The 24,718-nt window shown below is 40.5% G+C and overlaps 2 protein-coding genes and 1 pseudogene across 5 annotated transcripts in view; 2 read left to right on the top strand and 1 right to left on the bottom strand.

The window, feature by feature from the left end:
• SIAE (sialic acid acetylesterase) overlaps positions 1 to 6,643 on the bottom strand; it is a 37,794-nt gene extending 31,151 nt beyond the window's left edge. For 2 of the 4 annotated variants that reach the window (XM_068978208.1, XM_068978210.1), the window contains exons 1-2: positions 6,569 to 6,643; positions 1,939 to 2,100 (exon numbers count right to left, since the gene is read on the bottom strand). In XM_068978208.1, the coding sequence (XP_068834309.1) occupies positions 1,939 to 2,100; positions 6,569 to 6,635 (229 nt within the window). In that variant the 5' untranslated portion in view covers positions 6,636 to 6,643. Of the gene's footprint in view, positions 1 to 1,938; positions 2,101 to 3,049; positions 3,086 to 6,568 lie in introns of all 4 variants that reach the window. The other 2 variants (XM_068978211.1, XM_068978212.1) reach the window with 2 other exon arrangements.
• Positions 6,644 to 6,798: 155 nt separating this feature from the next.
• SPA17 (sperm autoantigenic protein 17) lies at positions 6,799 to 19,102 on the top strand. Its single transcript, XM_068978846.1, has 5 exons — positions 6,799 to 6,900; positions 7,987 to 8,167; positions 13,692 to 13,762; positions 15,518 to 15,592; positions 18,834 to 19,102. Exons 2-5 carry the CDS (start codon positions 8,014 to 8,016, stop codon positions 18,975 to 18,977), a joined length of 444 nt encoding a protein of 147 aa, XP_068834947.1. The 5' UTR covers positions 6,799 to 6,900; positions 7,987 to 8,013; the 3' UTR covers positions 18,978 to 19,102.
• A 3,029-nt stretch (positions 19,103 to 22,131) lies between these two features.
• Positions 22,132 to 23,550, top strand: LOC138084261 (sugar phosphate exchanger 3 pseudogene; annotated as a pseudogene).
• The last annotated feature ends 1,168 nt before the right edge of the window (positions 23,551 to 24,718 follow it).

Genomic DNA, 24,718 nt, shown 5'->3' with positions numbered 1-24,718 from the left:
GCTGTCACATGTATATTCAAGTCCCTTATTAAGCCACCAACCCCCACATTAACACCACCCACTCCAGAGAAGCCTCCTCACCTGTCTGACTCTCACCTCAACATCCCATAGCTGTAGAGAGACCTCTAACTGAGATATAATACAACCAGGTCTCCACTTGACCCAGCCCTGAACCTGCCTTCCTGCATCCTGGAACTTCAAGCTTCTCCACACACTACCTAATACATCCTTATCTCTTCTAGGCAGAGACGCCTCTGTATGCCCTCTCTGCTCATGAAGTCTGCTAACTGCTAATTCTCACCTTGTTGAACATCCCCTCACAGCCACTAATTGGGGTCAGGCCTTCCCTGTCTATCGCCTGAATATTGTAACAGCCTACTAACAGGTCCCACCTACCTCTCGTTTCATCCATCTCCAATTCTTCTTCCCCAGTGGAGCCAGAGTAATCTTTCTAAAATACAGATCTGGTTGTGTTCTTTTGCTGCTTAAAAGCCATCTATCCAAAGTAGTGTATATACTCCCTGGCAACGACAAACAAGCCTCTCTCCATTTCCAGCCTTATTTCCTGCCATCCACCATCACACACCCTAGCGGTCCAGACAAAGCAACCTGCCTGTCGCTCCTCCAGGAATCAGGCTCACTCACACCTCCATGCCTTTGCCCAGGTTGCTCCCTCTACTTGGTCTGCCCTGCTCAGCTTTCAAAACAAGCCTTGGTGGTGGTGGTGTAGTCACTAAGTTGGGCGCAGCTCTTGAGACCCCATGGACTGTAGCCTGCCAAGCTCCTCTATCCATGGGATTCTCCAGAACACTGGAGTGGATTGTCATTTCCTTCTCTAGGGGATCTTCTTGACCCTGGATAGTTAGACTAAGTTTACTATCCCTCCTAAGCACTCCCACGGCACTCTATACTTCCCCACTGTGGCATCACGCTTCACTGTAATTGATTATATTTTTCTGTTTCCTCCCCTAACCTCCAAGCTTTTCTGTTTTGCTCATCACTGGATAACCAATACCTAACCCTGTATCTGACACCTAGTAGTGACTCAGTAAATACCCGAGTGACTAACTAAATAACATAATAATAATCATGACAGCAATAACAATGTTGTTGTTGTTTAGTCACTAGGTTATGACTGACTCTTTGTGACCTCATAGACTGTAGCCCACCAGGCTCCTCTGTCCATGGGATTCCCTAGGCAAGAATACAGGAGCGGGTTGCCATTTCCTTCTCCAGGGGATCTTCTTGACCCAGGGATGGAACCTGCATTTCCTGCAGTGGCAGGCAGATTCTTTACCACTGAGCCAGTGGGAAGCCCAGAAATAACGACAGCTAACACTTATTCAGTACTTATTATGCACCAGGCACTGTTCGAAGTACTTGATATGTGCTAATTCATTTAATCTTCAAAATAATCCTAAATATTATTTTTATCACTGTTTTAAAATAAAGAAATTGTGACGCAGAGATGTTAAATAAAATGTCCAAGGGCATATAGCCATTAAGAAACAGTTAGGATCTGAATGTGAACGGTGAATCCCAGGGCTTACGTTCTTAACCCTCCCCGTACGACGACCTCTCCTTTACACATGATTCAGTTCAAATGTCACTTCCAGCGGAAACCTTCCCTTACCATCCAACCTGAGTGAGGTGTTTCTCTTCTGCATCCCATGACACTCCATATCCACCTCCCATCAGCACTGACCACACTCACGGTGTGGCTTTATGTCTATTCCCATACTGCACAAGACCCTGGAGGACAGGGGCTTTGACTTGGTCTTATTTTTCTTTGTATCCTCAGTGCACATGGTAAATATTCAAGTAACTTGGATGGGTGGATGGATGGGTAACCTGAGCTGGACTATTGGCATTCATTTTCACATCATCCAGCAGGTGGCAGAAGAAGACAAAAGCTGAACAGAGTCTGACCTGTCTTACCTTTCACACTGGTCACTTTCTTCATGATGGGTTCCTGGTCTCGGCACAGCGTCACTGTCACTGTGGCTCTGGGTGCACCATAACCCCAGATCACTGCCCCTGCAGGCTCCCTCTGCAGCACCATGTAGTCATCGATGTATGAAGCAAAGCGAAAACCAACATCTGAAAAATCCAGCAAACATTTAGAAGAGCATCATTGGAGAGATTCACAGCCAGATTGAATCTGGTGGAACAGCGAGGAACACACAGTCTTAATACGTGAGAATTCCAAGTTACCCTGTCCTTTCAGTTTTCTAAAACTAGATCTTATTCCTCCCAATTAGGTAAGCAGCATTACAAGGACAGTTTCCAGCAGTATGCATCATAGAGCAAGATGACCAGTAAGGAAAATTCAAAGAGCCTGGGACAACCCATTTAATACATGCCTCCTCCCCTTCAAAGCTCCTCATGTTCCTTTGCTCTCAGACCTGGCCCTAACGCTTGACTCCCTCCCCCCAAAATCACCAAACATGCTCTTTTTATGCATCTCACAGATGGTATTTATGAGAAAAATAAACCACTTCCTTTCCCTACTTTCCATTACCACTCCCACTCCTCATAGCTTAGAATAAAGAGGCTGCCTCTCTCCATCACAGCCCTTCCTAATCTTTTCCCTCCACTCTTTATCTCCCCTCTTCCATTCTCTGTGTCAATTTCCCTCAAATAACTCTCCTTATTGTGTTTTTCTGACAACCCACTGAAAATTCTAAATAAATCTTTATGAGTATATGTGACAAGTCTGACTCCTTCTAAGGTAAATTCAAATCAATTAAGATGCAAAAAATAAGGTCAGTGAGAGAGAGAAGGTCAAAGTGTCTGAACCAAAGGTCTTTCCTTGCAATTTGCCCATTTTGCAAGCTAAATTATATGAAAAGAAAAAGAGCCCTTGAAACTGTGGATTCTATTCTAGACAGTCACTAACAAGGCTGAATAAGAATTCATTTTAACGAGATCATTCCTATTTTTAACCTCTAGCCTATATCAAAGTATTTTATTAATAACCAGTATCTATCCAAATTATCTCAGTGAATTCATCAAAACTTAATAAGAAAAAAAAAACTTTTTCACTTACATCCCACTTTATCTGAAGAAAACAAACCAAAACCCCCTAGAAGAAAATAATTAACAAAATTAAGATTTTTTTTTTTCGAGTGTTTTAAATAAAAATGATAGGCAGGAAAGAGAATCAGAACTAACAAAGTTGACATTTTTTTCTCCCTGGAAGCTCCAAATGATGGCAGCCCCTCAGGCTATACTTAACAGGGCAGCAACATTAATGGGTCTCCTACACAGACTTGGTGGCCTATTTGTCCTGCACTTCAAATAACAGCCCAGTCCCTAGATATCCTCAGCTCTCTCTTAGGAGCTTGTTCCATCATAAATCTACATGGCAATCAAAGATCATCCAGAAGACCCACTGGGCTGGAGATGCACAGCTACCAGAAGCAAAATGCTCTAAGATGAGACTACAACAGTCTAGAATTGCATAAGCACTTTTGGCAGCCTGCTGGAGGGAAGGGAAGAGGCGCATGTGTGGGAAGACCTAGTCTTGGGTAAGTACTTCAAATGGAACAAAACCTGAAAACCCAAGGCCTAAGAGCTAAGCAGAAAGAGGATGGGGTAGGGAAGAGATTGAAGAAAACTGGCTGCTGCAGGCGTTATTGTTTAGTCAGTAAGTCATGCCAGGCTCTTTTGTGACCCCGTGGATCATAGCCCACCAGGCTCCTCTGTCCACAGAATTTCCCAGACAAGAATACTGGAGGGGGCTGGCTGCAGGCATGAGACCATGCAAATGAGGGGTCCTGGGTATGTGCAGCCACCTGCTCAAACACTGGGGGAAAATACCTTCCCCCACCCCCTCAGTCTGTTGTTGACCACACACATCCGTTGAACCTGTTTGTGCACGACTCTGTTCTGAGTTACAGAATTTTAGACATGGAAAAGATCTTTTACACCCTAGGGTAGAATCATGTTATTTACTCAACAACAGACTGAGGCCCAAGTAGATTGGTAATTTTTAAAAATAATTTGCATATTGTTTATTTCAACAAATATTTTAAGTTGCCCACTATGTTCACTTCATGGCAAATAGATGGGGAGACAGTTGAAACAGTGGCAGACTTTATTTTTCTGGACTCCAGAATCACTGCAGATGGTGATTGCAGCCATGAAATTAAAAGACACTTACTCCTCGCAAGGAAAGTTATGACCAACGTAGACAGCATATTAAAAAGCAGAGACATTACTTAGTCAACAAAGATCCATCTAGTCAAGGCTACAGTTTTTCCAGTGGTCATGATGTGAGAGTTGGACTATGAAGAAAGCTGAGCACTGAAGAATTGATGCTTTTGAAGTGTGGTGTTGGAGAAGACTCTTGAGAGTCCCTTGGACTGCAAGTCCATCCTAAATATCAGTCCTGGGTGTTCACTGGCAGGACTGATGTTGAAGCTGAAACTCCAATATTTTGGCCACCTGATGCAGAGAGCTGACTCATTTGAAAAGACCCTGATGCTGGGAAAGATTGAGGGCAGGAGGAGAAGGGGACGACAGAGGATAAGATGGTTGGATGGCATCACCAATTCAATGGACATGGGTTTGGGTGGACTCCAGGAGTTGGTGATGGACAGGGAGGCCTGGTGTGCTGCGGTTCATGGGGTCGCAAAGAGTCGGACAAAAGTGAGCGGGTGAACTGACTATGTGTCATGGAGAAGGAAATGGCAACCCACTCCAGTATTCTTACCTGGAAAATCCCTTGGACAGAGGAGCCTGGCAGGCTACAGTCCATGGAGTTGCAAAGAGTCAGACACGACTGAAGCAACTTAGCATGCACTATGTGCCAGGCACAATTTTAGGCACTGAGGATACAACAGGGAAAGCAGTGGGGGCAGGGAAGGCAGACAAAATTCCATGCCAGCAGGAAGCTTACATTCTACTGGGGAGCTTAACTGTGGCAGGCAGAGAACTAGTCACGTGACAGACGTTAAACTTCTTTGGCTCCAAATCACACAGGTAGTTCAGGACAGGAAAGGAAGATTCCAAGATTACTGCAATCACTACTCTGCCACAGTTAGATACTGGTGGTAAAGCAAAGAGACGTCACATTCCTTGTCGTTATAAAGCTCACATTCCAAGCTGACAACAGTAGACAGTGGTGCATTACCAAGGAACGGAGCAATGGACAAAACAGAACGAGAAAGGTGGTGGGACTGGTCAGTGTTTTTGTCAACTACAAGACCCTTAAGATTTGAATTTTTTGTTTTAAGTCTTCAATTTTTTCTTCATTTTGGTGTCAGAGTAGAAAAACAGGAATTAGTGTTCTGGGATGGTAAAAGTAGTCATTAAAAGGTTGACAACATGAGGGCAGTGGTTACTTCTGGCTCCCTTGGGAAGGAATATCCTTGGAGTCTCAATAAAACTGCAACAGTCTAGCTCTTAAATTGTGTGTAAAGCCCTTGGGTGTTCATTTTATTGCTTCACTGCTACATATGTTCATGTACATTTCAAATATTACATGATAAACATGGGAAGAGAGGGAATGATTTGAAAAAGTCCGGATACGCAACAAAATACCAAGGGAAGAAAATCTAGAGCATCAATGAATGAAAAAATAAAGTCATTGTTAATGAAGGTTATGTAACAATATGACCCAAAGGCAAAGATAAATACTGATGTTACGGTTAACAGCCTTTAACATAAAAACTAATAATGGCCCTCTTTCCCTTCTCCCAACTTCATATACTGGACTCAAACGTCACTGTGTGGGGATGAATCAGGAAATGATACACAGAGGCTAGTTTACGCCTTTGTTAAACCCCGAAAACCCTTCATGAACTGCAGTTTGTCTTCATCTATGTACTTGGCAGATTCATACACAGAGCAAGAGTCCTTTTTCTTCACGCAGTCTGTTCTCCCACTTAAACTTTCTTTTCTGTGACCCAGCGTCCAGCCCGGGGTCAAACGACACGATATGACCAGAAAATAGTCAAAATGAGTCATCCTCCTCCCCAAGAAAACGGCTATTATCCCACTATCAATGCCCGCGAGCAGGAATCAAAGCTGAGTCTTAAATACTCCGAGCTGGTGAGGGGGCTCTGTGTTAGCCATCATCACCACTTAAACTAGTAAAGTTAATTCCCCCAAGGAATCCAACCCGGGGCAAACCCTCCCCAACGGTACCACTGAGGGGGCAGCACTGAAACGTTTCGGATGACTCAGTCACCCGTTTCCAAATATTATCTAACTAGCTTCGCCCCCTCCCCTTCGAGTTCCCCCGCAGTTCTTTAAAGACCCTGAGAGCCTCCGTCTGGGCACACCTGGGCCTCCCCTCCTGCGATAAACCCAACTCTCTCGCTGCCCCACGCAAGGCGTCATAAGGGCGCTGGAAGGGAGTGGAGGAAGCAGACGGGCCGGAGTTCCGGCCTAGCAGACACCTGCAACCTAGGCCTGTGCCGTAGAACCCGGTTCCTGCCCCGGGATCCTTGCCCGACCTAGAGAAGCAGAGGCCGGGGGCGGTCCTGCGGAGGACGCGGAATCTCGGAGTCCTCGCAGGCCAACGGATGGGCAGGGGTCGGGCCGAGCGCGGCCTCCTCACCTGCACTTACGTGGGCCTGCAGGAATAACCGCAGCACCAGACCCAAGACAATTCCCGACGCAATCATGTCGGCAAGAAGCCGTCCCCGCCGCGCAGGCCTCGGGGCATGGACGCCAGCGAGGGCGGGGCCGCAGGGCGGGGCGGAAAAAGCCTGACTCCGCCCTTCCCAGGCCAGTCAGTTCGCGAAGCCGTCCGCGGCCGCTGGGCGGGCCCGTGCCTCTTTTCGGCCACCGTAGTGGAATGAGGGAGCGGGGACGGGGGAAGGAAACGGTTTCCCGGCAACGAGAAAAAACAACCGGAACCATCGGCTCCTGCTCTGAGAGAACGGAGAGGTGAGGCGGTTTACCCCATTTCCTCTTCGAAATAGAGACCTCGCCTTTTCCCTTCGTCTCAGGTATTTTCTCAGGATCCGCTCCCGCAATCTGGGTAGCCGAGGTCAGGCTGGGAACCCAGTAGCCCATTCTGCGAGTCTGAAATCCGAGATCCTCGACGACCCGCCCCCCAGGAGACCTGTGGTCCCTCTCCGACCTTCCTCCACTCCTCACGTCGGTCTAGGGTTTCTTCCTCTTCACAACCAGTGATTCAATGCTTCACCTCCTGTTCCGTTAAAAAAAAAAAAAACAGAAGAAGGAGAAGAAAGTCCACAGATTCGGCGTCATTAAGCCTTCTAGACCCCCACCGAGACCCCTACCACGACTTCCGGGCTTATTCGGCAGTGATGGTGTCACATACAGGCCAGGTCCCTGAGTGTTGTTTGCAGACTCAGTAGCCCAACCCGCTGCTTAGCAGCTATCCTTATCTGGCCCTTGTATGCTAAGAGAGAAAACAAAACAAAAAAGTAAAAATCCCAAACCTTTTGAGGCTGGAATTGCTATGTCGTGACCTTGCCCCCAGCTCTCTCGGCCCACTGCCTCTTCCACAAATAAAGAGATGCTTCGACGAGGCATCCTAGGTCATACTTCAGAAGTGAAAGCCAGGGGAACGACTCAAGTCCGAAGCATATTCATTCGACAACTTAGAGTAGTTTCAATGACTTACTTTTTTTTTTTTAAGACCTTAAACAGGGTTTTTTACGGCAATTTAAGATGAATTTTTAGCAATCATTCTCTAAATTCCTGTGGGATAGGAAAAATTACCCTTTTAAAGGGAGAGAGGAGAAAGTACTTAGTATCATAGTGAAAATTTGTGATTTTTGTAATTTTTTAAAAATGATTTCACCTATTAAATATTTTTAATGTTCTAATAATGGAAAATTTCAAAAACTTTTTGGAAGAAATTGACGGACTTGGATTGTACTGGGGGGGAAAGGATTGAAGTCCAGAAATTTGGGTGTCTCAGAAATAATTTGAGGTCTTAATTGTGATTATTTGAGTGAAATGAGACAAATTTAAAGACAGAACTCTTTCATGCATCTCTAGGTACAGTAGACTGTTCCTCCCAAGGAGATGTCGATTCCATTTTCCAACACCCACTACCGAATTCCACAAGGATTTGGAAATCTTCTTGAAGGGCTCACACGTGAGATTCTGAGGGAGCAACCGGACAATATACCAGCTTTTGCCGCAGCATATTTTGAGAATCTTCTAGAGAAAAGAGAAAGTAAGCTTTTTAAAAATAGGCTTTAAAAAAAAAAAAGAGAGCGTGACTAAACGTTTGATTATGGTGAAACTTGTTTAAGACAGCATCATTCCACAGAAATCCTTTATGAGGCAGGGAGCTTTCAACTAACAGTTCTTGTTATTTGAAACAGCCTTTGAGGGGCTTCCCAGGTGGCACTAGTGGTAAATTACCCAACTTTATACAGTAAAACCGGAGAGTTAAAAGACACGGATTCAACCCCTGAGTTGGGAATATCTCCTGGAAGAGGGCATGGCAACCCACTCTAGTAGTATCTCATGGACAGAGGAACCTGGCAGGCTACAGTCCATGGGGTCGCAAAGAGTCTGACACGACTGAAGTTGCTTAGAACACACGCGGGTGCCTTGAATCACATTATTCACATTATTGAAGATTACCAGTTTATCACCCAGACCTGCTTTGTATTTCTCATGGACAGGTGGGGTGGAAGGGGGGCTCTTAAAAACACCCAGCCTAGCTCTTTTCCTGCATACTGTACCTATGCCTCCCAGGCAGCTGACAGTCTCTTCTTCCCGGGAGGAGGGTTTGTGGTTTTCTTTATATTTTGACTCTCCTCACTTGAAAGTATTATTAAGTGTTGTAAAAAAAAAAATTTTATACTCCTTAGATTAAATAAGTTGGTATTCGCAGGGGTATATGAAACTGTTCCTCAATAAAAGTACAGAGAAAAACTGCTTTGAAAAGTGAACTTCCAGCTTGGGAAAGTAATTTATATTCTTTTTCTGTATTTCCAAGGTCGCATACTGTCCAAAGACTAAGATTCATGCTAACTGTTCGGCTGAGAGCCGAAGCAGAGTTTCTTCACTTCCATAAGTAAAATTTCCAAATTCTCAGCTATTAAGTTTCTATTAAAAACCCTGACTAGAACAACCATTTTGTTTAAGCTGTTATCATTATGTTTGATAACAGTATTCCAACAGAGTAGTAAAGGTGCCCCAGGTGTGGCTCAAAGGCAAAGAATCCTGCTTACGCAGGAGACGCTGGTTTGGATTCCTGCATCAGGAAGATCACCTGATGAAGGAAATGGCTCCCACTCCAGTATTATTGCCTGGGAAATCCTTTGGACAGAGGAGTCTGGCAGGCTACAGTTCATGGGGTCACAAAGAGACACAACTTAGTGGCTAAACAACAACAAGAAACGAAATAGTCAAAGCAAATAAACATTCCGTTTTAATCGTTTTGCAGAGGGAGGAAACCTACCATGAGTCTTGAACTGAAATAACACCTATACACCCTACATGGCTCCACCTCCTTCTCCTCTTTGCTCTACCTTAACCAAGCTCAGAATCTCTGCCAGTTTTCTGAATTGCTGGTCTTTTCCATTTCCGGTCAGTGTGAATATTTGTTACCCAATCTGAAACTTAATGCCACTAAAAAAATCTATTAAGAGAAATCAGTTAGAGTAAGAGGTGAATTGCAATGAACATTAATTTTCTTATTATAACAATTTTACAAACACATGACTAAAAAGTCTTTGTTTATTTGATTTTGGACCTCAGAAACATCCCATTACAAAACCATGGGAGTCATTTGTCACCAGATCATGATAATTAAAGTAACCGGTGATTCAGATTGATGGTCTCAGGATACAAACTTTCTAGCTAATAAAAAATGGGTAAAACTCTTTTGAAAAATGTTAAGTACCACACCCATTTCCACTCATATAAATGAGGTGATACAAGGATCAGAAGTTAGCCTTTCCAAAAAGACAGAAAAGAGTCCTCTAGCCTAGTCTCTCACAGAGTGCAAGAATTCCCTTGCCAGCATTCCTCATAAGTAATTACTCATCTTAATCTTGAAGATTTCTTTGTGAGAGGAAATGTTTTAGTATATGACATAAAGTGGTATCAAACCTCTAGGGAAAAGGTGGGCTTTTATTAAATGATCTTGAGATAAAGATGTTAAAAGATTAAATTGGATCTATTTCTTACATCCTATACCAGGATAAAGTTTCAAATTGATCAGAGATTTAAACATTTTAAAAAATGAAACCATACAAATACTGGAAGAAAGCATGGATGAATTTCTCTGTAACATAAAAGAGGAAAAATTTTTGCTAGCTAAGTTACTATACTTTAAAAATCCAAAAGCAATTAAAGAAAATATTGATAAAATTGGCAACATAGAAATAGATTTTTACTTTTACAAAAATCACCACATGGAAAATAAAACTACAAATGACAGGAAAAAAATTTGCAAATTCAATTACAGTGGGTTAATAAATATACTGAATAAAAAGCTTGTCAAAATCATGAGAGGAAAACAACCACCACCTTGTATTAAAAATGGGCAAGTGATATGCGCAGACAATTTGCACAAAAATAAGTGCAAATGACTCACCCTCAACATATGAAAATGTATTCAAAATAACCCATGATAACAGAATAACAGAAGCCCAAACCAAAACTACAGTGAAGTTCCACCACCCACCAACAGGACTCCACTCATCAGGTTGACAAAAAGCCAAAAGTGTGTCAATTTATTGTAGGCAACACTAGAGAGGAAATAAGCACTCATATACATTGCTGGAGGAGATGCAAAATGATAACAACCACAAGGAGGGGACTTAGCAATATCTACCAAATTACATCTGCTTTTACCTTTGACCTGTATTTTATACACTTTTCATTGTATTGTTACTTGAGGAAGCAACCCAAATATTCATCATAGGGGATTTTTAAAAATAAACTTGAGTAAGTCTACACTACTAATAAATGTGCAGCTGTAAAAAAACAAGCAAAAATGAAATGAGGACGATCTCTGTGATGCTATAGAGTGACCTTCAGGGCATACTAAGTGAAAAAAGTAAGATAGAAGAAAATATGTTTAGTATGTACCAATTATCTAACAGAGGTATTGATATGAATACATAACTGTTCACTTATATTTTTAAGTGGAGAATAAATCTTTCTAAAAATTAGTTTTTACTCCTACCAGGAGAAGGAAGAGTGGAGGGAATAGCATAGAAGCTAGACTTCTCTGACTATATCTTAAATCAAATCATGTATGTTTAACATAGTTATAAAAATAGAATTAAAATTGTATAGCAATTTCTAAATTTAGAAGTAAAATGAAATAAATGAACCTAACTGGTATTAAATGGGTAATATGACCACAGAAAAAAGAAATTATTCATGTTACTTTATAACACAGTGCTTTGTGCATTCCTGATGGATATAGCCTAAAAACAAAATGATGTTTAAAAAAATTTATTAAATTGTTTTCATCACTGTTAATAATATTAAGTATAGTTATTTCAAAGTTTTTATACATTGTAGGACATAGCAAATAATTAACTATCCTATTGGTATTAGGAATAGGATTTTTAGTGTAAGAAAAAGTACATACAAATACAAAAATGAAAGAAGTTAATAAACTCCCATAATTCTAAATTTGAGTCAAAAAGTGTCAGTGTGACTTCATGGTGTATTTTCTCTTTAAAAAATGACAATATTATTTTCTAGCTCTATACAGTTTTTTAAAGGCCTCAAAACAATGAGCAGCCCAGTACCAGTGAGCCCTTGGTCCCTAGACTGTGGCTTCTAACTACCATTTTCCAAAAACCAGGGCTTCCTGGAGAACTAACCAATCCAGTGAACCGAACAGAAAGTATGCAAGATTAGCCTCATCACCTTGTTGTACCAGAAAGTAAGAAAACTATCAAAAATTATTAGAGTTGTTTCCATAGGACTCAGGAACATCTGAACACCTGAATAAGCTCATACTGGCCAATTCTGGACAACTAGAACATCGGTCAGATGAATAAATGCAGGGGATTGAAATTCATTCCATTTCTTAAATGTTCATTAGTTCATAATTATTTACTGGAAAGCAAAACAAACAAAACAAAAAACTCCTTGAGAGGATCCTAAGGAACTTACTTACTAATCTAAAAATTCGTAGTCAAATCTCTAACCTGCCTTTACTCTAAGAACTGTATTTCAGAGTAACCAAATAGGTAAAGTATTTTTTGTTGCATACTCCAGAAACAGAGAAGTAATAATCAAATTAGAACACTGCCATTTTGCTATCCCTAAAGAAATTATCTAAGCGAGTCTTCATCAACAGGCCCATAAAAACAGTGAAAAAGAGAAACAACCAGATAATATTTCCTAACAGAATTATACCATGCTACCTATAAAGTATTCTTGGAAAAAAAAAAAAAACCTGAATCAGATGAAACCTGTAGATCTAACTGGAAATATACAGGAAATTCAAAGACAAGTGAACTTGTTAAAAAATCATAATGGGAATGGAATTAGAAATATCCAAACTGTGGAAAACTCCAAAGGAAAAATGACTTAATTTCCTCAATAAATAAATGGCAAGGAAAAAATGTGGGGTGGGAGATAGGGAAGTTTCAATTAAAAGGGATTTAAAAGACATTACAAAAGGTTGTGCATTTGGGTCCTGATTTGAACAAATCAACAGTAAAAATAAATAAAAATACACTAGATAATGGAGCTTCCTAGGTGGCTCAGTAGTAAAGAATACAACTGCCCATGCAGGAGATGCAGGAGATATGGGTTTGATCCCTGGGTTGGGAAGATCCCCTAGAGTAGGAAGTGGCAACCCACTACAGTATCTTTGGCTGGAAAATTCCCTGGACAGAGGCGCCTGGCTACAGTCAATGGGGTTGCGAAGAGCGGGACACGACTGAGCAGCTGAGCACAAGCAATACTAGATAATGGGAGGAATTTGGATATTTGATGGTATTAAAGAATTATTGCTATTATTTTTAGGTGTGATAATGGCATTATGGCTTTATATCTCAGAGATGCATGCTGATGCAAGTATTTAATAAATGAAATAGTAAGATGTTTGGGGTTGGCTTGAAAATCAGAAGAAAGGGCAGGAAAATGAATGAAGTTACAAATAAAATAAGAACAATCATGAGCTTGTAATTATTGAATCTGAGTAATGTGCACTTGGAAATTTGTTATATTATTCTCTCTACTTTCTAAGTCTGAAATACTTCATAATGAAAAGTTAAAGAAAAATTCTATTTAAATATAAATTCTTCTGTCTACCTGACTACATAATATGCCTATTTTTTTTTAAGAAAAAACTTCTCCCATCTTTCATTTTTCCAAATTTCCTCACTATTCACCATTTATTTTTATACATTTTTCTTATGTTTACTAATACATAAGTTTCTATAAGTATATAATAATACATTTCTATACTGATATTTAAGTATTGGCATTTGTTCTCTACCACTCCCATTTTCTTATAACTTCTATGAAAGCATCAAGTAGGTTTTTTAACTGCCTGCCTTTCTAAATATCCTCAAGGGTTCATCTGATGTTTAATTCATCATCATCACTGGTTATATCTGCAGCACTAGGCTCTGTACAATGTCAATAAAATTTTCAAGGGTCAGTAAAGGACCTATAATTTGAAAAAGAAAGCAGTTTATGTTACTAGTCTGCATTTACTTTAATGAACTTCAAAGTAAGTCTGGAATTATATTTTTGTTATTTAGAAACCAGCTTTGATCCAGCAGAATGGGGGGCTAAGGTTGATGACCGCTTCTATAACAACCATGCATTCAAGGTATGGTCCTGATAAGCTTTTGGATTTGGTTAATACTTCTCTCTGTCTCCAGTACAGAGATCGCCTAATCATGAATATTGTGAAAGGCATTACAAATATCTTATGAAATCTTTTTAATTGTGCTATTCTTAATGGAAATAAATTCTTTTCTAAGGTATCTGAATCATGTACCATACTGAGCTTAAATTTATAGATGATCAACAGGAGAAATGTACTTGAAAGAGATAGAATAATTACTTTCACTTATTGTGCAAATGTTATTGAGTATCACAGTGCTTATCAATAGCAGATGTGCAATAAACTGGTTAAACTAATGAATGCTATTTCATAAAATAAAACACATAAAATAAAACAATTATTCATTATTGTTGATATCTTACAAAAGACTGATTAGAATTAAAGATGGTATAGAGCCTTCTCTATTAAGCCAATCTATTCACAGTCTGAACCCACCTTCTCAGTAGTCTTTCTCAACCAAGGCTCCTCGAAATAATTAAGCCCTAAGCCTAAGGCATCCATTGCATGTCAGGAATCAATATCTCTCCTTTGTATCTAGAATGATTATGTTTATGTACCATCCTTGGGAAAACTGAGAAAATAATCACTTAAAGCATTCTATGTTCTATGACTCCAATGAGAAACACTGGTTGAGAAAGGCCATGTGTGATCCAGCGTCTTTGGCACCAACTTGGAACTTGGTGGAAATTCAATCTCAAGCTCTACCCCAGGTCTACCAAATCAGAAGTTAAATTTTAACAAGATCCACAAAGTAACTTGTAGGTACACCAGAATCTGGATGTAGCCTGAGAAGCACTACTTTAGACAACTACGATAATACTTTATCCATGAAGCATCAGCAGGTACTAGAATTAGAAAACAAAGGTCAAATTTTGATGATATTACAGAGTAGATTTGGGGGATTTTCTGGGCAAATCCCACTGAGACTTATTCTGTGAGTTCAAAAGTGAAGTTCCATCCATTTGTGCCTGCCAGACATAGAGGTGTTCTTTTTATTTCCATCTAACTAGATTCTCTGTGTTCCTTTTTTATCAAAAACAAAGGAATAATGTTGAAAATTTTTAAATCTTAAGTCACATAGCAATTTTAGATTATTTTTTCTTCTCTTTTGAATTCTAAAGGCTTTATTTGATTAGCTTATAAGTCCTTAAATTTATGTTTTATGAATTAAAGAAGCTCTCCCCATAGGTTGTGAATTAACAATGCTGCTCTTCTGGAGGAAGATTTCAGTAACCGTGTCAAGATAGACCTGGTTTCCTTTTTTTCTATTTAAATCCTTCCCCACAGCAAAACTTACTTCTTTGACTTAGTTTACTTTGCAAACTTCATTAAAAAGTCAACTTGACTTCTCATTATGGAACAAAATAGGATTTATTTCACTTCTATTTGAGGAACTATTGGCATCTCTTTTTTTATTCTTTGTTCAAGGTTCATTACAGCATCATATGAAGTTTTAGTATAAGACAATGGCTTGTTTTTAATATAAAACAATATTACACACATTCCAAAAGCAGAAGGTCAAACTTTTTTTAGCCAGTTCCTTGGTCTTTAATATTTGTTTATGCTATTCGCTTGAGAGTTTTCTTTGTTTATCCAACCAGCTTTCTTTGTTTAAAAATATGTATTTAATTTCTAGTACTTATCAATAATTTAATCTTTAATCACCTTTAAAGAGTTTGATCCAAGACTTTATTGTTTTGGAAACATTACCTATTTGGACCTCTCCCCTGTCTCTAGGAGCAAGAATCGCCTGAAAAACATAAGCCTGGAAAAGAAAATTCTCAGACATCTGTGAAAGAGAAGATAGCCTTAGTAAGTTATATTTTCCATGTACTGTTGGGTTCCTACAAAAAAAAAAAATGACTTCACTCAATTTAAAATTATACTTCAAATATGAATCCAGTCTCTTATCCATATTGCTAAAATAATGAGAAACCTGTATGCAGGTCAGGAAGCAACAGTTAGAACTGGACATGGAACAACAGACTGGTTCCAAATAGGAAAAGGAGTACGTCAAGGCTATATATTGTCACCCTGCTTATTTAACTTATATGCAGAGTACATCATGAGAAATGCTGGGCTGGATGAAGCACAAGCTGGAATCAAGATTGCTGGGAGAAATATCAATAACCTCAGATATGCAGATGACACCACCCTTATGGCAGAAAGTGAAGAACTAAAAAGCCTCTTGATGAAAATGAAAGAGAAGAGTGAAAAAGTTGGCTTAAATCTCAACATTCAGAAAACTAAGATCATGGCATCTGGTCCCATCACTTCATGGGAAATAGATGACGAAACAGTGGAAACAGTGGCTGACTTTATTTTGGGGGGCTCCAAAATCACTGCAGATGGTGATTGCAGCCATGAAATTAAAAGACACTTGCAACTTGAAAGGAAAGTTATGACCAACCTAGACAACATATTAAAAAGCAGAGACATTACTTTGTCAACAAAGGTCTGTCTAGTCAAGGGTATGATTTTTCCAGTGGTCATGTTGAAGCTGAAACTCCAATACTTTGGCCACCTGATGAGAAGAGCTGACTCATTTGAAAAGACCCTGATGCTGGGAAAGATTGAGGGCAGGAGGAGAAGGGGACGATAGAGGATGAGATGGTTGGATGGCATCACCGACACAATGGACATGGGTTTGTGTGGACTCCGGGAGTTGGTGGTGAACCGGGAGGCCTGGGGTGCTGCGATTCATGGGGTCGCAAAGAGTCAGACATGACTGAGTGACTGAACTGAACTGAACTGAAAATAATGGTTTTGCTTTCTAGATAACTAGCAACAGTGATGTACTAACTGCTGGATCATTTTTAGCCCTGCCTCTTATAAAGAAAACTATTCCCCTTATAAAGAAAATCTTATTTTCCAAGATTGTCAACAGATGGGGAAAATCTCCCCAAGGAGAAGAACAGACCAAAATCACAGTCTCAGCCTTGATCCTTCAGATTCCTCTTCCACTGGGGGAACTTTTCACTAATCGAGGCTGCCCCCACCACACAGTGGTAAAGGTTCAGACATAACAAAGGAAATTTGTTATGGGGAAATTATTCTCATGGGGAATTACTTATTACAGTCAAATTAAATGGCTTCACTCAGTGAGTCCTACTCATCTTCCATACATTTCACTCTACAAAATTCTGCCTAACGGCCTACATCCAAGCAATGGTGGGTTAGGCTCCATCCACCCTCAAAATGCTAATATTCAGTGGTGTGCTAAAGCTAGCTCTCAAGAAACAGTTGTGCACATATCTACACCACCCCAAATATCACTTTGATATTTGAAATCAGCTATAGTGGGAGTACTAAGATCATCGTAAATATTACAGATGAGGACTGTTTTTTTCTGAAGAGCCAGTTGTTAAACATTTACTGTAAACATATCACTGTCTATATGCTTCATTGTCCAGATCCAAGAGGACCAAGCCTAGTGAGAAGAACTCACTGTCTATAGTGTTAAAGGCCAGACTTCTGAGTTTCTTTTCATATATTAATGTCCCAGTTAATTACCCAATAATTGAAACCCAGTGGGGTGAGAGTTTTCCTTACAACCTTTATAATTCATTTCAGTGCAACTCCATCTGCTTAACATGAGCATAAGATACACTGGGAGGTCAGGAAATAAGGGAGGGAGTATCCTTTCCTTACATCTCTAATAGATGCTCTTACAGAGGTCTTTTGACTTTGAATTTTGATCCCATTGATTTCTGACTTCAGCATAATTCATTTGTCCATGTTAGGGTATCATCTCAGAGAATTTTATACCAATCTGTTTGTATTTTAATAAATTTCAAGAGCTGGATTTGCCCATTTGTCATGGGGGGTGAAGGGGTTTAAATTAACCCAAAGGTCCTTTAGTAGGAAAATGAGTAAATTAATCAAAGTATATCAATGCAATGGAATACAACAGTGCCATTAAAAAGTGGGCAGAATTATGTAGTGAATAACATAGAAAAAGAGAGGCAAGATTCATTGTCACATGGAAAAAGTAGTTGCAGAACATTGTGATTAGCATGATCTCATTTCTTTAAATAAAAAGGCAAATATATACCCATATGATTACATTTGATATATAGAGAAATTTTATAAGGTTATATTTACTTCACCTATAATAAGTTACCTCTTAGGTGTAGAACTTTGTAAGACAGAGAAAACCTTCACTCCCACTGTACTTAAGTTTTTAAATGTATATGTATCACTTTTAAAATTTTAAAAATATATTAAAAGCTGTATGTCTATTGACCTGTACACTGAAGATGTGTGCATTTCACTATCTGTAAATTATACCTGTTTTTTTTAAAGAAGGAAACTATATGTAAAAATTCAACTAATCATGTTAAAACTGATTTTGTCACATTAAATGGATTCCTCTGTGGCATTTCATTTTAAATGTATGGTTCTGATTAGCTAATCATTGAAAATTTAAGAATACTTTAATCCATTTTGTGTAATCACCATTCTTTTGAACAGCACACTTACTATTCTTCTTGGCATTTTTACCCTGCTTCAAGGATTCTGAGTTATTTCCCTCCCAAAAAACTGTTAAATAAGAAGCTGTTAAATAGGAGCTATTTCAGGGGGGAAGAAATTGACAGCAATCTTTTATTGCAGAGATGCATCAAAAATTGACAAAACAAAATGCCTACTATTTTAGCATTCACTATTTGGTACCCCTATGGGCTTCCCTGGTGCTCAGCAGTAAAGAATCTGCCTGCCAATGGGAGACAAGGGTTCAGTCCCTAAGTTGGGAAGATCTCCTGGAGAAGGAAATGGCAACCACTCCAGTATTCTTGCCTAGGAAATCCCATGGACAGAGGAGCCTGAAGGGCTATAGTCCATGGGGTCGCAAAGAGTCAGACACAACTTAGTGACTAAACAACAAGGACAACATTTGGTACATATACAATGTGATGATATGTAAAATTCCTTCAGGAAGCAACCCATCTCAACTGTTACATCCCTAAATTGATTAAATTTAGGCATTTATTTTTATGGCTTCAAAATATGGGGGATGTTTAAAAGTCTCTTACTTGTTCTCCTTTCTGGGAAGGAATCTCCTGAAGAAGACAAGGATATGGAAGAAAATGCTGCTCTCAAAATCCAGGCAGCCTTCCGGGGACACTTGGCCAGAGAGGAGGTAAAGAAAATGAAATCAAGTGATCTTGAAGAAGAGAAAACAGAGGAAAACGAGTGAGGAGACTGGCTTTACCCCACAGAAAACAAGAAAAAAATCCAAATCCATCAACCTTGTTATGATTGTCCTTTTTTCTTAGTAAGTGAGATTTGATGTCATGAAATAACATTTGTTGCTGTTGTGAAAAATCTGTCGTGAGCATTTGTTTAATAAACATGCCATTGAACACATGCCTCTTGAAGATTTCTCTGATATCATGAGTCTTATTTATACTACTCCCAAGTGTATGTCTAGAGGCCCTTGGATTTAGAGTTACAAAGCTGGATTTAGAGTGTCTGGCCTAACCATTATCTAATGAATAAATATTCTCTATCACATCCCTGAAAATTAGTCCTTCGTCTCTTGTTTCACTCCCAGTAGTAGAGAATTTCACTGCCTTTCTAGAATAGTCCATTTAGTTTTTGAGTAACTCAAATTTATTAAAAAGATAAACTAAGTCAAAAACCTATCTCCCTGGAAGTTTCACTCATTGGTTTTCATTTGTCGTTCATGCAGACAATCTTTTATTGAAAAAATGTATTGAGCACAATTCATGGGCTGGGATTTAGCAGTAAACATCTGCTCTTACACTTGTGTAGCTGGCAGTTTGTTGTGGTTTTTGTTGTTGTTGTTGTTGTTTTTTCTTTTGTCTTGCTCTCCAGAACTACACAGAACTAGACTAATGTATAATATTTGCAAAAAAAAAAACCTATCTTAACATCATAGATGCTCTGTTGTTTAGCTAAAATGTCCCAAGTTTCTTTAAATTGTAAATGATGATACATGTTTCACAAACTCAGGAGCCCATGCCTTTTATTTTTCAGTGAACCATTCAGGCTTTCAGGGCCTTATTTTCAGAAAGTTTAGTTTTTCTTTTTTGAGGCTTCCCCACCCTTGAATATCAAAAAGACTGCAGGGTTCATGTCTTAGGCCAAAAGTTCCAGTTCCCTTCCCAGAATAAAACGGAGAGAAAATGGAGTCTTATCTTTTCATTAGTGCTGTTGCCATCTACCAGCAGACTAAGGTAATGTTCTGCCTGATTTAAGAGACAAAGACTTTTCCCCTAGTGAATATATAACAGGGCAAAATAAGATGCCAGTTAACTTTTTCAATAATTCTATTATACATGGGAAGTGATTAAAACTGTGTCTTCCATGTAGTCAGTGTACACGCAGACACACACACGCATACACAGACACATCTAGGGATGGTAGTATTTTTGGTGAAGGAGGAAAAGAAAGAAATGGTGGTGGTGTTAGGACAAGGCATATGAATTAACTTTTATTAGCATGTGTTTGATTTTCTTCTTATCTCTCTGGCTGCTCCTTTTCAATCTTCTCCGCTGCTAATTCTTCAACGCCTCAACCACCAAATACAAAATGCCCCCAGCCTTAGTCCTTGGACCTGTTTTCAAGTGATCACACTTACTTGTGGATCCCGTCCAGTCTTGGCTTTATTATTTTTTTTTTAGTGTTATTTACTTATCTATGGCTGCATCAGGTCTTGGGTGTGGCACAGGAGTCCTCGTTTACAATCTGTCAGCAAAATCTGTAGATTCTATGGCTAAAATGACCCGGCATCTAACCACTTCTGTTGTTGCCACCCTGATTCTAGTTCCCGTCATCTCTCCCATGAAGCGTCGCAGTTCCCTCTATCTTGGTCATTGACACACTAATGCTGTACAACCCACTCCAAATTCAATGATTTCAAACATTTTTTTCTCATGCTCAGTCATGTCCAACTCTTCATGACCCCATGGACTATAGCCTGCCAGGCTCCTCTGTCCATGGGATTCTCCAAGTAAGAATACTGGAATGGGTTGCCATGCCCTCCTCCAGGGGATCTTCCCAACCCAGGGATGGAACCCATGTCTCTTACATCTCCTGCACTGGCAGGCAGATTCTTTACCTCTAGAGCCACCTGGGAAGCAAGCTGGGCTGGACTTCAGGCTCAAGAGCAGGTTCAGGTCTGCTGTAAGCTAAGGCTTTGTGGGTTGGCTGTGGAAGGTCTGCTTCAGGCTGTGAGCCCGAGTCATCTGCAGTCCCTTTGATTCATGTCTCCTATTCAGAGCCTAGGCTGAATACCTAGGGCATGTTCTTCTCATGGTGGTCACAGAAGCATAAGCAGGAAAAACCAACAGAGGAGAATATTCCAGGATTTTGCTCATAACTCTTCTCTGAATGAGAGGTCACCTGGCTGAATTTCTAGGCACTCTGAAGTCGCTTACAGGAAATAGTGTAATATTATCAGGGGAAAGGAATAGTGGGTGCTGGGCAGCAAACAATACCCTTCACAATATTTGAATCTACAGGGCTTCTCACTACGCTTGTACTGCCTATTAAATCTTCTGTCACAAGCAAAGGCTGGGGAAGTATCGAGAAAAAAAGGAAATAGTTAAAACAGTGAATGAGAGCTTAACAAACACAGACCTGCAGGGATTTAAATCGCCTGCCACAGAAATTGCAATCTGAACGGGTATTCTTTGGAGCTGTACGATGCAGACAGGGGAACCTCCCAAAAGAAAGAGCTTTGGATTCTAGGAGAAGATGAAGATCACGTGAGAGAGAAAAAAAAAACATTTTTTAAAACACATGCAAAATGTTGCTCTGTGGGATGCTGCATGTGAGAGTCTGTAAACATGCATTTTTCATAAAACGTTCATATGAACGTTTCATATGAACACTGTATCTAGAGAAAAAGTCTTCTGTCAAGATCATCAGTCTGTCCTTTTCAGTAAATTTAAATCCAATATCATCTGGAGGGACATGTTCTCTGTTGTGCTATGTACAGAGCTCGATCAGTGTTTCTGTGAGTGAGAAATGAGGCCCAGATTAAGAATCTGATTGTTGCTATGATTCTGCGTCTAAACAGGTATCATTCTTTTTTTTTTAAGTCAGATTAGATTTTCTATGACAAAATATGTTTGCCTTTTCATACAGTTATTCTAGTCCAAGATACTTTACTTTTTAAATTAAAAAAAAAAAATTTTTGGCCCTGCCATGGCATGCAGGATCTTAGTTCCCAAACCAGGGATTGAGTTCATTCCTCCTGTAGTGGAAGCCTGTAGTCAACCATTAGACCTCCAGGGAATTTCCCAGAACACTTGAGTTTAAAATAATCTTCATTTTAAAGCACTGCATTAGGGAGTGGCTGGGTTGCGGGCGAGGCTGAGCGAGCCGGGCGAGCTGAGCGGCCGGCAGGGAACGTGACGACTACTGCGGGTCTCGGGCGAGCGGCGAAAGAAGAAATGATGTAAACCATTCACTCTCCAGACTTTAAGGTCACAGTGAGAAGGAAGGTCAGGAGGAACATGGCCTGGCCAAATATTTTCCAAAGAGGAGCTCTGCTCTCCCGGTTCAGCCATCATCACATGGTCGTGTTCCTGCTCACCTTCTTCAGTTACTCATTGCTTCATGCGTCAAGAAAAACATTTAGCAATGTCAAAGTCAGTATCTCTAAACAGTGGACCCCAAGTGCTTTTAACAAGTCAACTGAATTACTGCCTGTGGAGATTTGGAGCAACAACCATTTGTTTCCCAGTGCAGAGGAAGCCACTCTTTTCCTTGGAACGTTGGACACCATTTTCCTCTTCTCCTATGCCGTGGGCCTTTTCATCAGCGGCATCGTCGGGGATCGGCTGAACTTGCGATGGGTTCTGTCTTTTGGCATGTGCTCTTCTGCATTAGTGGTGTTCGTCTTTGGCACTCTCACGGAATGGCTGCATTTCTACAACAAGGGGCTGTACTGTAGCTTGTGGATCCTGAACGGCCTGCTGCAGTCCACCGGCTGGCCCTGCGTCGTTGCTGTTATGGGCAACTGGTTTGGGAAAGCTGGGCGAGGAGTTGTTTTTGGTCTCTGGAGTGCCTGTGCCTCTGTGGGCAATATTTTGGGCGCATGTCTGGCTTCTTCTGTTCTGCAGTATGGTTATGAGTATTCACTGGCCTACGCGTGCTTGAAGTTAGTGAATTACTCCTTCTTCTTCTGGTTGCCTTTTTATCTGAGTAACAACTTTGGATGGAAGGAGGCCGAAGCTGATCAGCTGTCCATCTGGTACGACGTCGGAGGAATTATAGGTGGAACACTGCAAGGCTTCATCTCCGACATGTTACAGAAGAGAGCGCCGGTGTTAGCTCTCAGTCTGCTTCTGGCCATCGGGTCCCTGGTTGGATACAGTCGTTCTCCAAACGACAAGTCCATCAATGCGCTTCTGATGGCTGTCACAGGATTCTTTATTGGTGGACCTTCTAATATGATTAGCTCTGCTATTTCTGCGGACCTGGGTCGTCAGGAGCTGATCCAAGGGAGCAGTGAGGCTTTGGCGACCGTCACTGGGATCGTTGATGGAACCGGGAGCATTGGAGCTGCGGTGGGCCAGTATTTGGTGTCTTTGATCCAGGACAACCTGGGATGGATGTGGGTTTTCTACTTTTTCATTCTTATGACAAGTTGCACAGTTCTGTTTATTTCACCATTAATAGTGAGGGAAGCATGCTCTCTTATGCAAAGACGACAAACTCGCGTATTGAGTGAGTGACTGGTGTCCACAAAAGAACGTCCGGACTCTTACTTCTTTTAATTCACCCTATTTTGGGTTTGTCTTAACTCCAACGTAACCTCAGATTGTCGGGCCTCTTTCAGCAGTGTCAGCCCCCGGAGATGCTGACCAGTTGAAGGCTGGGTGGTTTTTTCTACACTACAGGAATTAATGGTTTTTATTTATCGCTGTTGTTCCGTGAATGTACCGAATGGCCTGTGAATCTGCCAGCAACTCTGTTGGCCTGTGGAGATTCATCCTTTTAACCGTAAATGCTTTATTGAACTTGGACCCTTGTCTGGAACGCTGAGTGACCACGAGGCGGTCGTGCCTGGTTTGTAGCAACGACACGCTCCATGAATAGAAAGGATCGTTGCATTTGGCTTCGGTCATGAGTTTACAGAGAGCAGCTCATCTCTGAAGCATCACTTCCTGGTATAGCACTCCAGCTGGGTCCAGCGTAAGCCTGTCTTGGACAGAGAATCCCTTAATTAAACTCTAAGTGGGAAAAGTCACACTACGTGCCGAGTGGCTCAGTTACTTTGTGTCTGCTCTGAAGTCGATCAGCTCCGGAAGCAGAAATATCTTCCAGTGATTGTCAGCTGTTCTCCTCCACCTTCGTTCAGAATTACCTTCAACTCCTGAAAGTCTTTTGGCTTCCTGTCAAGGACCATGAGGTACCTCAGTTGTGAACATTCCAGGATGTAATTTATAACCGAAGTACTCAATCCCAGGCTTGTTCTCTGGGAACTTTTTAGGATCCACTAGGAAGCCAGTTGGCTTAGCCCTATTTTCAGAGGCTTGGTCTCTGTCATACCTGGGTTCCTTGCGTTACCTCAGCAGAAGACTAGAATTAGAGAAAAAGGAAAGACCATTTGGCCTTCTATGCATGAAGTACATGATGTTGAATCACAATGGATTACTAGGGCCTGAGAGGTATCTAGATATCTATTCTTTAGATGTTTGTAGAATATACATCTTCAAGGCTGTGAATTCTATACTAATTATCAATATTTTAAGGTCATCCTGTATATATATTTTAAATTATGAAAGTGAGCAGGCGAAAAATGTGCAATTTTGAGGGCTGCCTAATTTACATGGAGTTAGGGGAAAATTTTCAACCTCTTGCTTTATACTCTCAAATGTGTGTTTATGAACTTGTTAATGTTATTTAATCAAGCAGACTTCCAATCAGTTAACTGCTCATTACTGACAGAAAGGGAAACTT

The sequence above is a fragment of the Capricornis sumatraensis genome, chromosome 8, assembly GCF_032405125.1.
Source record: "Capricornis sumatraensis isolate serow.1 chromosome 8, serow.2, whole genome shotgun sequence".
Taxonomy (NCBI): Eukaryota; Metazoa; Chordata; class Mammalia; order Artiodactyla; family Bovidae; genus Capricornis; species Capricornis sumatraensis.
This window is presented reverse-complemented; position numbering and strand designations above follow the sequence as displayed.

Coding starts and splice junctions, on each gene's coding strand:
- SPA17 (XM_068978846.1), top strand. CDS start 8,014: ATGTCGATTCCATTTTCCAACACCCACTACCGAATTCCACAAGGATTT. Junction 8,168..13,691: donor TCTTCTAGAGAAAAGAGAAA/GTAAGCTTTTTA, acceptor TTTGTTATTTAG/AAACCAGCTTTGATCCAGCA. Junction 13,763..15,517: donor ATAACAACCATGCATTCAAG/GTATGGTCCTGA, acceptor CCCTGTCTCTAG/GAGCAAGAATCGCCTGAAAA.